The sequence below is a fragment of the Diadema setosum genome, chromosome 9 (genome assembly GCF_964275005.1).
Source record: "Diadema setosum chromosome 9, eeDiaSeto1, whole genome shotgun sequence".
In the NCBI taxonomy this organism is placed as follows: domain Eukaryota; kingdom Metazoa; phylum Echinodermata; class Echinoidea; order Diadematoida; family Diadematidae; genus Diadema; species Diadema setosum.
Window position 1 is genome coordinate 32,683,419 of NC_092693.1, and position 16,088 is coordinate 32,699,506.

Below are 16,088 nucleotides of genomic sequence, written 5' to 3' on the forward strand. Positions count from 1 at the left end.
ATTTTGAAAACATGAGTAGAATTCCCTTGAATTGAAATTTACGTGACGTAAATTTCATTGAAAAATTCCATTCCATGAATGAGATATGATTGAAAATGTGTTTTCATATAATGACGTCATAGTGACGTCACGGTCGACTGATCACTACGATTTTACTTGACCCGTCGTCTTTGGGACATGATACATATATGGTATAAGTTTGACATTCATAGGCAATGCACTTTCTGAGCTAATCTCTACACAAATTTTGTCCAGAAATAAAGAAGGAAAAAGAATCCGTACAGATACAGAAGGTGATCCGAAGGATACTCGGATCACCTAACTAGAGATTGTAATTTGTCATCACTGACAAATTAAGGTGATCCGATTTCTTTTTTAATCAATGATTCGAATCGTGATAGTGCAAAGTCTCAGCTACAACATACTAAAATCTGAGAGAAATTCACCGAAGCATAAGTAAGATAGTACTCGATAAAGAGAGTCATGTCAATTTTCACATCTAAAAAAAAATCCCTCCCATAGAGATAACACGTCATAGCGAAAATAGAAAAAGAAGTACATATGACCTTTGACCCCACTTTGCACAGACAAGATGGCATCTGAGCAAAAAGTGGTTATTTTATGAAATGATCCCTGTAACATGGTCTTTACGTGTGCAAAATATGGGAAAGATAGGACATGTATTCACCAAGATACAGGATTAAATATCTATGACCTTTGACCCTAATTTACATACCCAAGATGGCGTCTGATCAAGTCGTTGTTATTTTATGAAATAATGTTCGTGACATGAACTAAATATGTGCAAAATATGGTGGTGATAGGGTATGTTTTTCTTGAGTTATTGCACATAACGTTGCAAAAAGAAAGAAATATTTCAATACATCGAAGATAAACTTTAATTTCAAGTAAGTTTTTTGACGTGATCCCGACATGGTATGAAAAAACGAAGGGCACACTTACGATAGCCCAAAGTCTCAGCTACAACATATTAAAATCTGGGAAAAATTCACCGAAGCATAAGTGAGCTAGTGCTCGAAAAAGATAGTCATGTCAATTTTCACTTCCAGAAAAACTGCTCTCCCATAGAGATAACACGCAAACTGGTCAAATTTTACAAGGATACTTTCAATCCATTTTTACGAGGTGATGACGTCATCCAATCAAAAGTTTGTAATAATAAATATGAAAGAACATTAAATAAGCTACAACATACTGAAAGTTAGGTGAAAATCGGCAAAGGATAAGTGAGATACGCTCGAGTGAACTTGAATTTTGATGACGTCATTTTGAAAATTTACTTTTTTTACTTTTTTAAGAAATCTGATATCTTTTAATCATTTTTTCAGTATCGCCAACCCATGAAATGATATGTACAACTAATCAGCTTTCAAAATATGTAAAGAAAATGGGGGGTCACCGTCTATCCTGACGAGTAAAATCGGATTTAAAATTGGCGGTTTTTTGGCATTGTTGCACTGTATATCGCCATTGACGCGCGCGCGGAATTTCAACTTTGACGGGCCCGTATGACGTCATATTGAGTCGGATTGACTTGAAACTTGGTAGAAACATTCTTTGACATTTCAGACATCCGATACGTGTGAAAAAACGGGAAATTTCTATTGCATATGAGCTGTGCGTGCGTATATGCGCGCGCGCGTACGCGTCCGTCGATTTTTTCTGAAATACTCCAAATGACCTGAAACGGGTGCAAAACAATTTTGAGCTCGATTGGAGCATGTTAAAATTTCAACGCGCGCGTACGCGCTCGTTTACTATGAACGTGACTAAATTTTATGAAATATATCAATAGAGCTTGACTTGAACTATATGGTATGTAAATTTCATTGAGAAAATCCATTTCATTAATGAGATACGAATGTGAACGTGTTTTCAGATAATGACGTCATAGTGACGTCATGGTTGACTGATCACAGTGATACATTAGATCTGTCGTCCTTATGACGTGATACATATATGGTATCAGTTTAGAAGTGATAGGTGAATGACTTTTTGAGTTAACCTCTGCACAACATTTGAGGAGAAAGAAATAAAGAAGAAGAAGAAGAAGAAGAAGAAAGAATCCGTACAGATACAATAGGTGATCCGAGAGGATACTCGGATCACCTAATAATAATCATAATCATAATAATAATAATAATAATAATAATCATAATCATAATAATAATAATAATAATATAGTGCCTATACAGTGCATATCACTACCAAAGCGCTTTAACCCTATTCTAACTGGGGGGGGTCAAATTAACCCCCCCCCTCCACGTTTCGCGCCACGATTTCGCAACGCGCAAAGATTTTGCCGCGTCGTTTCATGACTTTTTTCATTGAAGTCTCCCGCATATTTTGAGACCAAATTTGTGACGTCCGGGTACACCGTTTTGAAGTTACGTAATGTTTTGCATATGCATGTCAACCAAAAAACAGCTCAAATTCATGATATCGTGTGCAAATCCAATGCAAATTGTGCTTTTTGGTTAAATTGATATAAATTAGATTATTTCAACTTTTAACCATTGAAATTAATCAATTCTAGTGTAGATAAGCCTGAAAAAGTGCCTGCAACAAATTTTGGCAAAAAAAAGCAATAGAAAACAAAAGGTCGAAAAAACAATAAAATACATAAAAAATTAACAAAACAATAAAAAACAAAAGAAATTGATTTCGATTGTGCTAATTTTTTTCAAGAAAATTGTTTGATGTGTCTTGAGGAATTCTGACACAAAAATTTAGCAATCCTCCAGTCTTTTTAATGGAGTTATAGGTGAAAATATGATTTCATGCACAAATTTGCATAATTAATTTATTAAAAATAGAAAGGCAATATTTTTCTATTGTATGACCATGTTATCTTGTAGTTTACATCCAGCTCTATCTTCAGGCAAAATTTCGCGGCGATTGCACGATCGGCGGCCGAGATCTGAAGGGGGGGTCAAATTGACCCCCCCTCAGTAAAAACTTGGTCTCAAATAGCCCAGTTAGAATAGGGTTAAAGGGGAAGGCTAGTAACTGATCGGTGGGAATCAGTGGAAATGCTGGGAGATGATTGTTCCAATCCTTATGGGATTCATTCTAGAGTTCATTGTATATCTATTGTTGTGTGAAAATGATTTGCTTCAGAACGGTCTCATATTCAAGTAATGTGCAGATTAATGCTCCGTCACTGACCAGGGACGCTAACCTGGAAGCATTAAACTGCGCATTACTTGAATATGAGACCATTCTGAAGCAAATCATTTTCACACAACAATAGATATACAATGAACTCTTGAATGAATCCCATAAGGATTTGAACAATCATCTCCCAGCATTTCCACTGATTCCCACTGATCAGTTACTAGCCTTCCCCTTTAAGGGAGAGGCATGAAAATGGAAAAAAAAAAGAACTGAACTGTACAATGTATGCATGTACCGTAGAGTACAGTTTAAGGGATGAAACTAGCTATTGTCATGATTGTGCGCAAGTGGTTATCACGCACATCATGGTAAAAGTTCCTGGAAATTGAAGAGCATTATGCCATGATGTAGAGATCTAATAGCAGTGCTATATTTTTTTCTGACATGGTAAATGTTCAAGTTTTAATTTCAAACACTTATTTTTTTGTGTGTGTGCGTGTGTTTTGCTCATATCTCGGCTTGCATGAACAGAAGTGGTTTGGACGTAAATGCGACACACCATTGCCTCTTGCTTTATTCACATTTCTTCTATGTTTAGTTCTATTTTAATGAGTGAAATCATCACAGCTGTTCATTTCACTTTGGCTATAGTCAAAATGGTGTTAAAGGAAAGAATGAGTTTGTTCCACACCACTGATAAAATTCACAATGTGTTCATTTTAACGGGAGCTAGTCCACTGCATTACTTGTGTCTAGCATGATGTGCCATTTACTTCATTTTACTGGATTCTTGTTGAAATATATTCATGTAATAAGAGTGTCATAGCACTCATTCACATTTTCTTCATATCCCATATTGTGATATTTATTTCCTCCAGATTGTCTGAAATCATCTCTATGACCCTGCATCCAGTAGAGACAAGGGCACATTATGCTGCAAGAAACTTCCTCAATGCTCGAAATGTGACGGCTGACCCCATAAAGAATGTAAATGCTGCAGAACATCTTCTAACACAATCTACTATTGCCTTCATCCTAGCAGCTGCCCTCAAGTTCTTTGGTATGGATGATTTCGATGCTGTACCAAGTAGAAACAAATTCCAGCTTGATCTCCACGGGGATACACAGACCTATGCATCAATGATCATGCACCAGTTCGTGGACGAGGTGGCCCTACCATCAAATGTAAAGCTTATTCATGACACAGCAGGTTTCATCTGTCACATCTGCCAGAACAAGTATGCTTCAAAGAAAAATCTCATGAAACATAAGTAAAGCACCCCAGTCATGAGCACCACCCCCCCCCCCTTCCAAATCATCAGATGCTGCAGGGAATGATGGAATACAGAACTATTCCAGGGGAGCCCTTGGAATGGGACCCTTTGCTCTCGACTTCATTGATGCACGGAGACATGGAGATGGAGCTAGGATAATCCGCTTGTACAAATTCATGTCGCTTCACTGCAAGGCAGCAAATAAGCCAAAGTACAGTTTTCATATAATGCGAACCTTGGCACAAGGTCTTCCTTTCCCCAAGGCTTACCTATGAGTTGGTGTGGAACAGATTCGTCAACACAAGTGGGAAACACGATGGCAATTTTGAGGTTGATCGTCTTGTTGAACACCATAACCGTGTGTTTAAGGATGCCTGCAGTGGTAGAATGTAGACAGCATAATCAGATCTGCTCAAGCAATTGATAGTCTGCGGCATCGCATGGAAGAATGACAGTCAAGCCACAGAAATCAAGCAAGCATAAAGTTTCACAGAGGGATGCTGCATCTCTGGCCTGTAAACTAGATAAGCTTGATGTATTTGGATACCAACCTGGAAGAGCTCACCACCGCTTCCCTCAGTTTCCAGTGTCTGTACTCGGTACCCTTGACACAGCAGAATTGCGCAGATCTCGGGATCGCGCCCTCACTCGGCCTAACACGTATAGTGGGCAAAAAAAGGATCAATATCAAGGGTCCAGAACTAGACTACAGGGGCCCGCTTGACGTTTTCCGAGGTCAGTACTGTATGTATAGTCCAATTAGAGCATTAGCTCAAAATACGCCAAAGTTTGGAATTTTTGGGGAACAAGCTAATTTGTTCATGGTAGGTCCAGAAAATTGTGTAGAATAACATACTAAAACTCCCCGTAAATCCGAGTTGAGCGGTCTTCAAAATCCAAGATGGCGTCCAAAAATGGCAGCCATTTTGATTAAATTTGTATTTTTTAACTTAAAATTTGATTGCAATGTCCACTTACCTTTTGAAGTATGTCATATTAATGACAAGTATTTTTCCTAAATGTTGGTGCCGAATATGACGTAATTTTGAGATTTTCCTTATCAATTTTTACCAAAAACTGTTTTTAAATATTTTTTTCACACAAAATGAAATTAACAACTATCTTTATTTCCATACTAATCATAGTTGAACAAGAAAACATCTTATTTTATTTTCTTTAAAAAAAAAAAAAAAACTTCAGACATATTCAGCATTGTATGAAAAGCAGGAGAGCAATTGTGACCCGCTACAACAAAAAGGTCCTTAAGTCGCGCACGGTCGAAGCCGTGAAAATCGAGTTTGAAGTCAGAGCATTAAAATTGGTCAAAACTTACGATTTTCTGATTTTGATATATTATTGGAGTCTAACATGTCTTCTATCATCTGTCGAAATTTTGAAGCAAAATGGTGAAAGGAAAGACCAAAAAATAGCGTTTTTCTGAGCCATGTTTTTTGGCGTTTCAACGAAGCAGAAACTGATTCAAAAATTTGGATTGAGCGCCACAGATAGGTTCCGCCCCTAACAACGACCAGAGTGATCTCATTGGTCAGTTTGCTGCTTGCTGCTAACCGAAGCGTGAAGCTCGCACACTGCCCAGTCGACTAGTGCGTGCGGGCGGGGTGCGCTATGCTCAGCCGCTTCTCACATCCTGGTCACTGATTGGTTGGTGAGGAGACCGCCGACGCTGATGTGCTTGAATGAACTCTTCGGGGTTGCTAGGACTTACCTTCTATTGTCCAGAGGTGAAAACTGACTTGCGTGTGTTGATCGTGATTGCATCGAAAGGAAGACTTTTAGGGCGCTTTTCTTGAAACAGTGATTTTCCAGACGTCTCGACATGCTCTCTTTTAAACATCGATATCTCCGCAGCCGATTATTTTTTATAAAATGTGTTATATATCAATAGAGCAGAAAGATTAGGGGATTATACCATGCAATTTTCAAATAATCGACCTCTCCCGACTTTAGGATCATTTTGTTGTAGCGGGTCACAATTGTTGAGTAGTTCAAAAGTTGTGAAAGTTTAAAGGCCGTACTGCATTTTTCTCGAGGCAGCATTTTTCGGTGTATGTCTGTGTACATCCTAAATGTTCATTAGTTTGGGTGTAAGGATGGTCAAGATTAATAGGCCTATGCATGGCATAATGCTGACCTGTCACTGTATCACCAGAAAATGGTTGAGAAATATTGAATTTCCAAGCTATGGTTACTTGAAATATGGGTATCATGTTACCATGGTAACCATACAAAATGACCCCAAGTAAAATAATGACCCAACAAAATTAGTATACCAAATTAAGACAGAGTTTGTGTGTCACTTTGGTGTGCCGATCTCCTTGCATTCATATCAAGGACGTAACTTCGAGTCCCAGGTGTTCACAGAAATGTGCAGCCTGCTGGGTATTAAGAAGACACGCACTACCCCTTACAACCCCAAATCGGACGGACTCATTGAGAGGTTCAACCGCACCCTTGTCACTATGGTACCCATGATGATCGAACCGAAGCGGCGACAGCGAGACTGGGATTCCAAACTTTCCCTTGCCCTTTTTGCATACCGCTCTGCACCTCAGGAATCCACTGGTGAGACACCAAGCATGATGATGCTTGGGCGAGAAGTTCGCTTACTCCTTGACCTAACCACAGTGACCTCGCAGCAAGAGATACACATCAACACTCCACTGGAATCCGATTATGCGGAGACACTTCGGGAACGCATAAGGTTCGCTCATGAGCGAGCACGGTTGAACCACAAAGAGAATGCCACACTTCAGAAAGACACATATGACAGGACGGCTGAGCGAGCTAACCTTGAGGTCGGTCAGTTCGAATGGTACTTCAACCCGGCCAGAACAAAGGGCCTTACACCAAAACTGCAAAGAAAATGGCACGGACCATTCCTCATCACACATAAGCTCTCTGAGGTGACCTTCCGAATCCAGAAGGATCGGAACGGTAAAAAGATGGTAGTCCATGCAGACAAACTGAAGCCATACCACGGAGAGACCATCCCCTCTTGGTTGAAACCCTCAGCCGGACATACAGACGGTGTGGAGGATCTTGGAATGGGTAGCAGCTCTCCACTTCGATCTATCAGACCAGAAAGGGAGGAAAGTGCAGATTGGGTGGAGTCCGGGGAAGGCCACGAGCCAGTACAGGACACCCCAAAAGCAGCAAGTACCCCAAGAAACGGCCACACATTGAACCAATCCCCTGCCCCATCTTTGCAAACACCTCTTCGGAGAAACCCCCCAAGAATAAGGAAAATACCTCAACGCTACCCGTTGTGAAAAACGTGATTGATAGTACGGTATTGGAGTTTGATTTTATTGGTTCAAAGCAATGATTATCCCCACGCCATTTTGTGTTGCCTACAGGAATGGGTCCATCTAGAAACACCCTCAAATGTTATACCTGTGGAGAGTATTTCCGGCATAAACGGAGTCTGGACCGCCATGTCGAGGTAGAGCACCGCAACTGCCATACCTACGAATGCCAGACCTGCCATCGGTGTTATAACAGAATAGACAATTTACGGCCCATATCAAAGAACGTCATCACCATGAAAGACATAGACGGGATGATCATCGGGATGGTCAATTCGATGTTCATCGCCATCATAACTGGAAACTCGGACCCCCTCTATCACGCATAATGCCCATAGAGAGGACAAACGTCAAAGTTTCCCCTCCCCAACAAGGGTGACAAACATCGGTGACGCCCTCGAGATACACCCGTCCCCCAACGTCACGGAGACCATCGAGGATGTAGCCACTCCCATAGCAGCTAGCACGCCGGGTACCCCAACGGGTAAGCTGCTGAGTATGATGAAGCAGCTGGAGGAGGAACTATGTTGATTTGCCGTGAATATTTTTAATGTTGCGGAGGAAAAAAAGAGCCAAATTGGAAGCACGTGGAAAAATTTACACTTAGTTTTAGCATTATTATTTCCAACAGGAGCAAGGATGTCCATCTCCCTCTGTACCCTGCTGAGATTACATTGACCTACCGGCACAATCACCAGGTAAAGTGTCCTGATGTGCTCAAATTTCGGGATGTGTCAGAGGAGGCAAAGGAGCATCTCACTGCGCTTTTTAAGCGGAAGTATGGCCCAACCCAGGCGGTGGATATCCTGAAGTATGAGCTCCAGATGATGCACAGCGACAAGTACCACCTCAAGGCTGCAGACAGGGCAGTTTGTCCTGATATCCAGTTTGTCCATAGGTGAATGTTCATTCACATACACTTTCAGTTACTGGATGGAAACTTCTTGTGATACTCAAACTTCCAACATGAAGTAAAGGAGAGGCCAAATTATTTAATTTACATTTATTTCTCATGAAGGAAAAAAGAGCGTATCTGTAATGATTTCATTGCTCCTTATTAAGGAAAATGAACACTTTAGAGAAAATTGGATTGGATGAAAGTTTCTGCTAAGTCAGACAATGAATAAGAAAGATTATGAATTTTTAAGTATTCAAAAGTTAAGATCCATAATGATTTGGATATCCTTGCATTGGCAATGCAACCATGTTGTGTTATGTCATACTTGAACAACTTTCCCATTTCTTTTGTAAACATTTTACAAAAATCATCTCTTTTCTCAATTATAATGGTAGAACAGAGTTTCTTTTTATGGGAAGACATGTAAATATATGTTACACATACCGTATATTTTGCACAAACTGTCCTTTTCTATCACAAGAATGATTGTATTTCTGAACATTTTTTGTACACACCTTATGGGAAAGTTGTAAGTATAACATCACACACCATGGCCACATTGCCAATGCGAGGATCTCCATATAATTAGTGATCTCAACTTTTAAAAATACTTATCTTGTTCATTCATTGTCTGATTATGCTGAAACTTCCACTAATACGTTCCTTTTCCATTTTTTGAATCAAATTTTCTCTGAAGAGTTCATTTCCCTTTAAAATAAGTAGACAGATTCTATCGCAACAAATTGCTGAAATTAAATTGATTGTACTTTTCTTACATATTGCCCTCAAAACGCTAACCAAGTTTGGTTACAAATGGATCAAGGATCAAGAGCTTCAGAGCCTTTAGAAATAAGGATTTTAAAAGTAAAAGTTTTCCATTAACTAGATATTGTATAGGGAGATCAACGGACAGACTGACAGAAAAACTCTCTTGTGGACAGACAGATGGATGGAGAAAAACAGACAAACAGCATTAATTGCCTTAGTCTTGCTACCTTTTTCATGAATTAAGAAATCCATCAAATCAACGTTCATCAATTAGATTAAACATTTGTTCTTTTCAGATTGTACCCGAAGGTTTTTAAGGAGGAGTTTGGCAAGGCTGGGGGGGGGGGGGGGGGAGGGGATGCTGGAGAGCCTAAGGGACTATGTGAGTACCTATAACATTGAGGCGGGCTCAGAGTGTGTGGCCATGGATATCACAAGTGGCGATAAACTGGTGATGGCCATTTGCACACCACTCATGAAGCGGGTCCATGAAGAGATTCGGCATGCATCAGAGCTTTGTCTTCATGGATGCCTCTTCAAACATGGACCAACATGGATGCAGCGTTTTTCTTCTGCTTACACATAGTTGTGTGGGAGGATTACCCCTAGGTGTCCTCATCACCACAAGTGTAAGTGAGGCCGTGATAGAGGCAGCCCTCAAGCTCTACTGCTCCATCCTTCCCCAGAGCTGCTTTGGAGGTAGAGGCCTACAAGGCCCTATGCTTTTCATGACGGATGACAGTGCAGTGGAACAAAATGCCATTCATCATGTATTCCCTGCGAGTCAGGTTCTGCTGTGCATGTTTCATGTACTGCAAGCCACTTGGAGATGGCTGTGGAATGGAGAGAACCAAATCCCCAAAGAGCAGCGTGCCAATCATCTTCAACATCTGAAGCGACTGATCTATGCCAGTACTGTAGAGGAGCTGGAGCAGCTTTACCAGCAGAGTCTTCACGACTCAGCTCTCTCTGAGTAAGTTGACTACAGTGCTTTAACTGGACTTTTTCAGAGCATTTTTTACTGGGGGAAGAGACACATCAGGGCCGGTATTCAAATCCAAACTTAAGTTAAGTCTATTATTGAGCTTAGGATTTTACTTGGCTATGTAGTTTACTTAAGTCGTATTCAAATACTGAGCAAAGATTTGACTTAAACTTAGCGAAGATTGATGACATTGCCCGAAGATAAGTTTTTTACTTATGACGTCACAATTTTTGCGCGATGTCTTGGCCAAAATGGGCAGACGATCACCGCTGCGCTGTGCGACGATTTCCTATGGGAAATTACGTGTTAATTTCCGTTCTCCGTATAATTTCACGCCTATAAATTCGGGAACCTACAGTTTTTACAAGCATCACTGCTTTTATGTAGGCCCCATCATATTTCTGACATTGATTTGTGATATCCTCAGATGATAATGACCATTTATATTTGTGTGTAATGTTTGTTTGTCTTTTTATTCAGCATAAGATATGGTTGTATATATTTTGTACTTTTGTTTTATTGTCAATCATTTTGTAATCCCATCACTGAGAAAGTGGAAATATGAAATAAAACTTGAAACTTGAAACTTGAACTTGAATTGTTTTTCGCACAAACCTTGTCTAACGTAACTCGGAGATAGCAATCATTAGATATATCGAAGATGGTTCAAGGCGACGACAGAAGGAAAAAAAAATTCAGTGAATTGGAAAAATATGAGCTGGTGGAGGGGTATAGGGAGTTTGAGGCCGTTCTAAAGCCTAAATTTGGCCAGACCGTCACACAGAAAGACAAAGAACGGGCCTGGGAAGCAATCACCAGCAGGGTGAATGCCGTATCGAGAGTGAAGAGGTCGGTGCCTGAGGTAAAAAAAAAATGGAATAACCTTTCCAGTACGATGAAAGAACACCTTTACCTGGAAAGACAAGAGATGTCAAAGACAGGTACGTTGATTTATTTGATTTATTGGAATAATGAGGTGATATATACAAAGTGTAAGTAGGCAATATGTTACGTGAATATAGAGAGAAACATAATATGGAACAAATTGTAGATGGCGCAGTAAGAATAACAAGAAAAGGTCAAAATTGGGTCAAATTAATGCATTATGCATAATTATCTTGCTCTTGCGCATAGCAATTTTAGCCCTTTTCGCGATCGAGTTGAAGCTCTGCGCTGTCTGTGAAACTGCTCACAAATCACAGTTTTAGTCGGCTGCATACAGTATCAATATAAAGACAGGTTAGGTCTAGACTACTCCATCAAAACTTCCAGCAAGCGAGGACGATTTGCATCAGCTTATCTTTCGATTGTTGGATTTGTCAGTACAGCCAAGTATGGATTTGAATACTGGCCCTGAATCCCAGGTTAGGTAAAGAAGAGGGACTTGCAAACTATTTTCAGACTCTGTGCACACATTACGAACAAAGGTTGACAATTTAGATCTGAGAACTTTGTTATGTTGTACACACAATAACTTCCCATAGCTTTGAGGGAGGACAGCCAAATTCATACCAAAGGTACATCTCTAAAAGACTCGGGTCACGTGTGAATGGGGTCAAATTAGACAAAGGTCAAAGGTCACTGAACTTTTCCATGAAAAGCTGTTATTGCTTTATAGAATAGTACTTATACCCCAGACAAGTTGCTTAAAGCAGAAGAATGAGATAAACAGCAAAATAAATTTGAGGAAAATTGGACAACTAAGAATGACCTAATGAAAGAAACAGTGAAAATCACTACCATTTTTAGACAAATTGAAAATGGCGTCATGGTTCACTGACGTCACATCCCCGCTATTCACCAATTGTTTTGCATATTATGATATTGTAGTGAAATCGATCATTTCCGCTAGTTGATTTGTGTATAATGAGCCGGGTATAATTCACTATCGATAGCATTAAAGTGTAATCGATCATTGTTGGTAGTAACGTTGCTGTAAGCGAGGTCCAAAAATCCCGGTTTTGGTCAGATTGTTGAATGTTACGTAAGATAGGGGCATAGAAGGGGTAAGATGACTTAAGATTCAGAGAGAAATAATAGATACCAGTAATTTGAGACCAAATATGTAGGGGTTTGGTTAGAATTGCTCCCCCTAATTGGTGTTTTAGTGGTGGAAATATTGATTAACTACGCTAATAATAATTGAGTGAAAATATAATTGGGCAATTAAAATTTCAGTTCGATGTTGAGTTGGGATGGATATGGTAGACACGTCTAGTACGTGTTGAGTTGGATCGAGCTTTTGAGTTCGGGCCGTGTACAGACAGTTCTAGTGAAGGCGATGGTCAGGATAGTGTGTTCCTGATCGCTAGCTAGCCTAGATCTGTGTAACGTACATGGCAGGCCGCGACGGGACTGAAAGTTCGGGACTTGGAAGTAACGGGACCGGGTCGGCGCCGTGAACTGTGTATGTGTATTACGGAAACGAGTTGGTATGGACGGTTGTTTGTGCAGAAGTATTCGCGAATTAAATACTACCTGTTGAAAGTTATACAGTTCGACCTCGATTATCCGGCCTCCTCTAATCCGGAAATCTCTATTATCCAGACGCGTTCACGCAGTGAAGGACTTTTTTTTTCATCCCAAAATTGAGAAAAAAACAGTGACTTTCATGGATCTATTTCACTTATTTCATAAGAAGTGCATGATAGGTTTCTCAATATCTAATGAGGTAAAACATGTATGATTTTCACATAAAGATATACTTTATTTTTGTGAAGAAGGGACTAAAATTTTTGCGCAGGCTAGCATAGATTACATCACCGTTGCGGGGTATGCTACCTGCCTAGCTGCCAGCGCACTTGTACGGCAGCTTGGACGGCCGCTATATACATTAACATTGCGTCTCCAATATCCGGCCAATTCACTTATCCGGATGAGCGCCGGTCCCGACATGGCCGGATAATCGAGGTCAAGCTGTACCAAGAACTGGAAGAGTAATCTTTCCTACCAAAGAATCCTGAGCGAGTGCAGGTGAGTGGACCTTGGTGGTGACTGGTGGTAAAGATATTGGTAGATGTAATTTAGTAGATAATGTGCGAAGCTGGTATGATGGACTGTTGATGGAGAACTGGTAGATAACTGGTAGAAATGAATCAGTAGTAAGAATTAACTGGTATCTTGGGCCGTTTATTGCGGCCGAACGAACTCACGCCTAGCTCAGCCATCCTGATCGAAGTTTGTCGTAGGGCCTCAATTTGATACCAATCTATCATCACACACATCTACCACCAAAACAAGTTATTCGCTACATATATGGTGTCAGGAGTGGGTTCTCTACGGCGAAGCCCCATTAAAACCAACTTCGCCACAATATGCTAAATTTTCAGTTTTACCTCAGGAATTTCTTAATTCCTTTGCACAAGTTCTATTGATGTTAAACTGTTTTCACATCTATGCACTAATATACATGTACTAAGTCCCTTTCTTTTAGAAATACTAAAAAAATGACCTTTTGATTAAAAAAAATTATTAAAAATAAATAGTTATCATATATGCAATAACAGACTTATCAAAATATCATTTTTTAATGTTTGTGCAAGAAAAGGACTTATTCCATGAAGTGGAGATGAAGCATAATGTTGATACTGATTACAACTTTTTTCACTTAAAACAGAAAATTCAAGAAGCATCTGACATCCTATTATGGAAGGAAGGAACAATGGGCAATTGCTTGTCACCAGGAACTACTAGTACGTGGCAATAACACCAGCAACTTCTGTGAGGCGGCCATGCGTGTGCTGAAGGATAAAATCCTGGAACGCACAAAGGTGTTTAGTGTCCCACAGCTAGCAGACTACATGTCTACCTTTCTACAGGACTATTACCAACAGAAGCTTATTGATGTAGCCAATGGACGTCTGCAGAATGTCATCACTTCTAGATATATGCCCCATGACAAATCAATCAGGTAATCAAAGTAAACATTCTTGATGACAATCAATATCTACTTTTGAGAAGTTAGAAGCACTTTGACAAGTTAAAAAAGTATAGTATGAATTCTTCTGATATGCTTTTGATAAGGGGTCAGTATTTGAAAGTCGAAAGCTGATATATTGATGTAAATATAATTTGTTCCATGCCTAACAAAAGAAGTGTTCACTGAATCACCGTCAAACCGGACAAGATCTGAACGTTGTATTACACATTTGTATCTTATTGCTTTACAATATGTTTTAATTACAGCTTTCAACCAGGTGACCAGTCAGACATCAAAAGACATGGAGTACGATGTTGACATGGAAGCCTACAGTCTGGGACCCCCACAGACTCTGGTAGACAGACTGGAAGCAGTGCAGAACAGTGCAGCACGTTTTGTTAGAGGTGATTACTCTAGACACAGTAGTGTTACAAAAATGAAGCGTGAGCTGGGCTGGGAGCTGCTGAAACATCGACGCAGAGTAGGCCGCATTACCACACTCCGCGAAGCGCTTGCGGGTCGCCTATCCATCCCAGTTCGAAAAGCCCTGCGTCCGGTCCGAAGGGTTCTCCGGAAATCATCCACTACAAGCTACATCCCAATCGCCACGAACAAAAACTGTTATAGATACTTGTTTATTCCAAGAACAATTATAGACTGGAACTCACTCCCATCAACAGTTTCTAACATCACAAACAAGGACTCTTTTAAAGCAGCAACCCTACAATACATCCAGGAGCAAAGCAACTAGACCCCACACTTCTCTCTCCGCGCGATTTAACACCAGCGCACCCCCTGTCCGGTTGGCCCCTACTAAGGGGTGTTGGACAGTACATACGAAGAAGAAAAAGTAGGTCATTGCTCTTGTTATGCTGGCAAGACAGGGGGCCCCTGCAAGCATCAGGCAGCAGTGGTGAAACATTTCAGTGTTTCATCCGCAAATTTCATCCCGGTTAATGACCCACACACAAGGCTTCTTCTCTACAAGATTGCAACAGGTAAATGACATGTTTTGAAGGTACTAGTGTGTGTCACTGGGAGGAGATGACCAGATCAGATTTGAGGATATGTTGGTCAAAGGTCAAAGGGGGCAGGATACATAATAAATAGAGCTCTTATGGCAAGGGGGAATGCACTGAAGGATACTTGTGCGAAGGATGGTGGTGTACCATTTGACTGCAGTAAGCAGGAGTCAGATAGCTCTAGTTGTTTCTTGAATTATGATTTCTAGCAGAGTCCAGGCAAGTAGAAGTGTTGTAGTCAAGTGGTCTAATCACTTGACTGGGGATGCAAATGTCGTGGGTTTGATCCAACACCCATGCTTACTTGGACATGACAAATGAATATCTAAATAACTCTAGGTTACCAGTAATAACACACATTTACCAGTATATCACAAATCCTATTGACTGAAGCCATGTGATTGCAAGCCCATTATGTCCCTCCTCCTCCCCCCCCCCCCACAAAGTGAGGGCGCTCTACCAGATCACATTGATCTTGTTTATTCATTATGTGCTCAGGCAATATTGGCTTAACATGCCTAGCTTTCTCAACAGCCTTCTTGCCATTCAGGTGACACAATGGGGATTAAGGGATTAGGTAATCTCTGTACATTGACTTTAAAGACATCTGTGTTGACTGGCAAACAAGCACTCCTGCATGTACATGTATGTCATTTGGTGAGCAAAGCACAGTGAGGGTTAATCAAAACTCAAACATCTTACATAAGGGCCACAAGTACTGAATAACCACATTTTGCTACTTGTAGAGCTGCCTCTAT

At 40.4% G+C, this 16,088-nt stretch overlaps 1 protein-coding gene and 1 pseudogene across 1 annotated transcript; both read left to right on the forward strand.

Annotated features, from left to right (window-relative positions):
* Positions 1-6,796: 6,796 nt before the first annotated feature.
* LOC140233322 (uncharacterized) lies at positions 6,797-7,702 on the forward strand. The gene has a single exon (XM_072313432.1). It carries the CDS (start codon positions 6,797-6,799, stop codon positions 7,700-7,702), a length of 906 nt encoding a protein of 301 aa, XP_072169533.1.
* Positions 7,703-7,867: 165 nt separating this feature from the next.
* LOC140233323 (uncharacterized) lies at positions 7,868-15,314 on the forward strand (annotated as a pseudogene).
* The last annotated feature ends 774 nt before the right edge of the window (positions 15,315-16,088 follow it).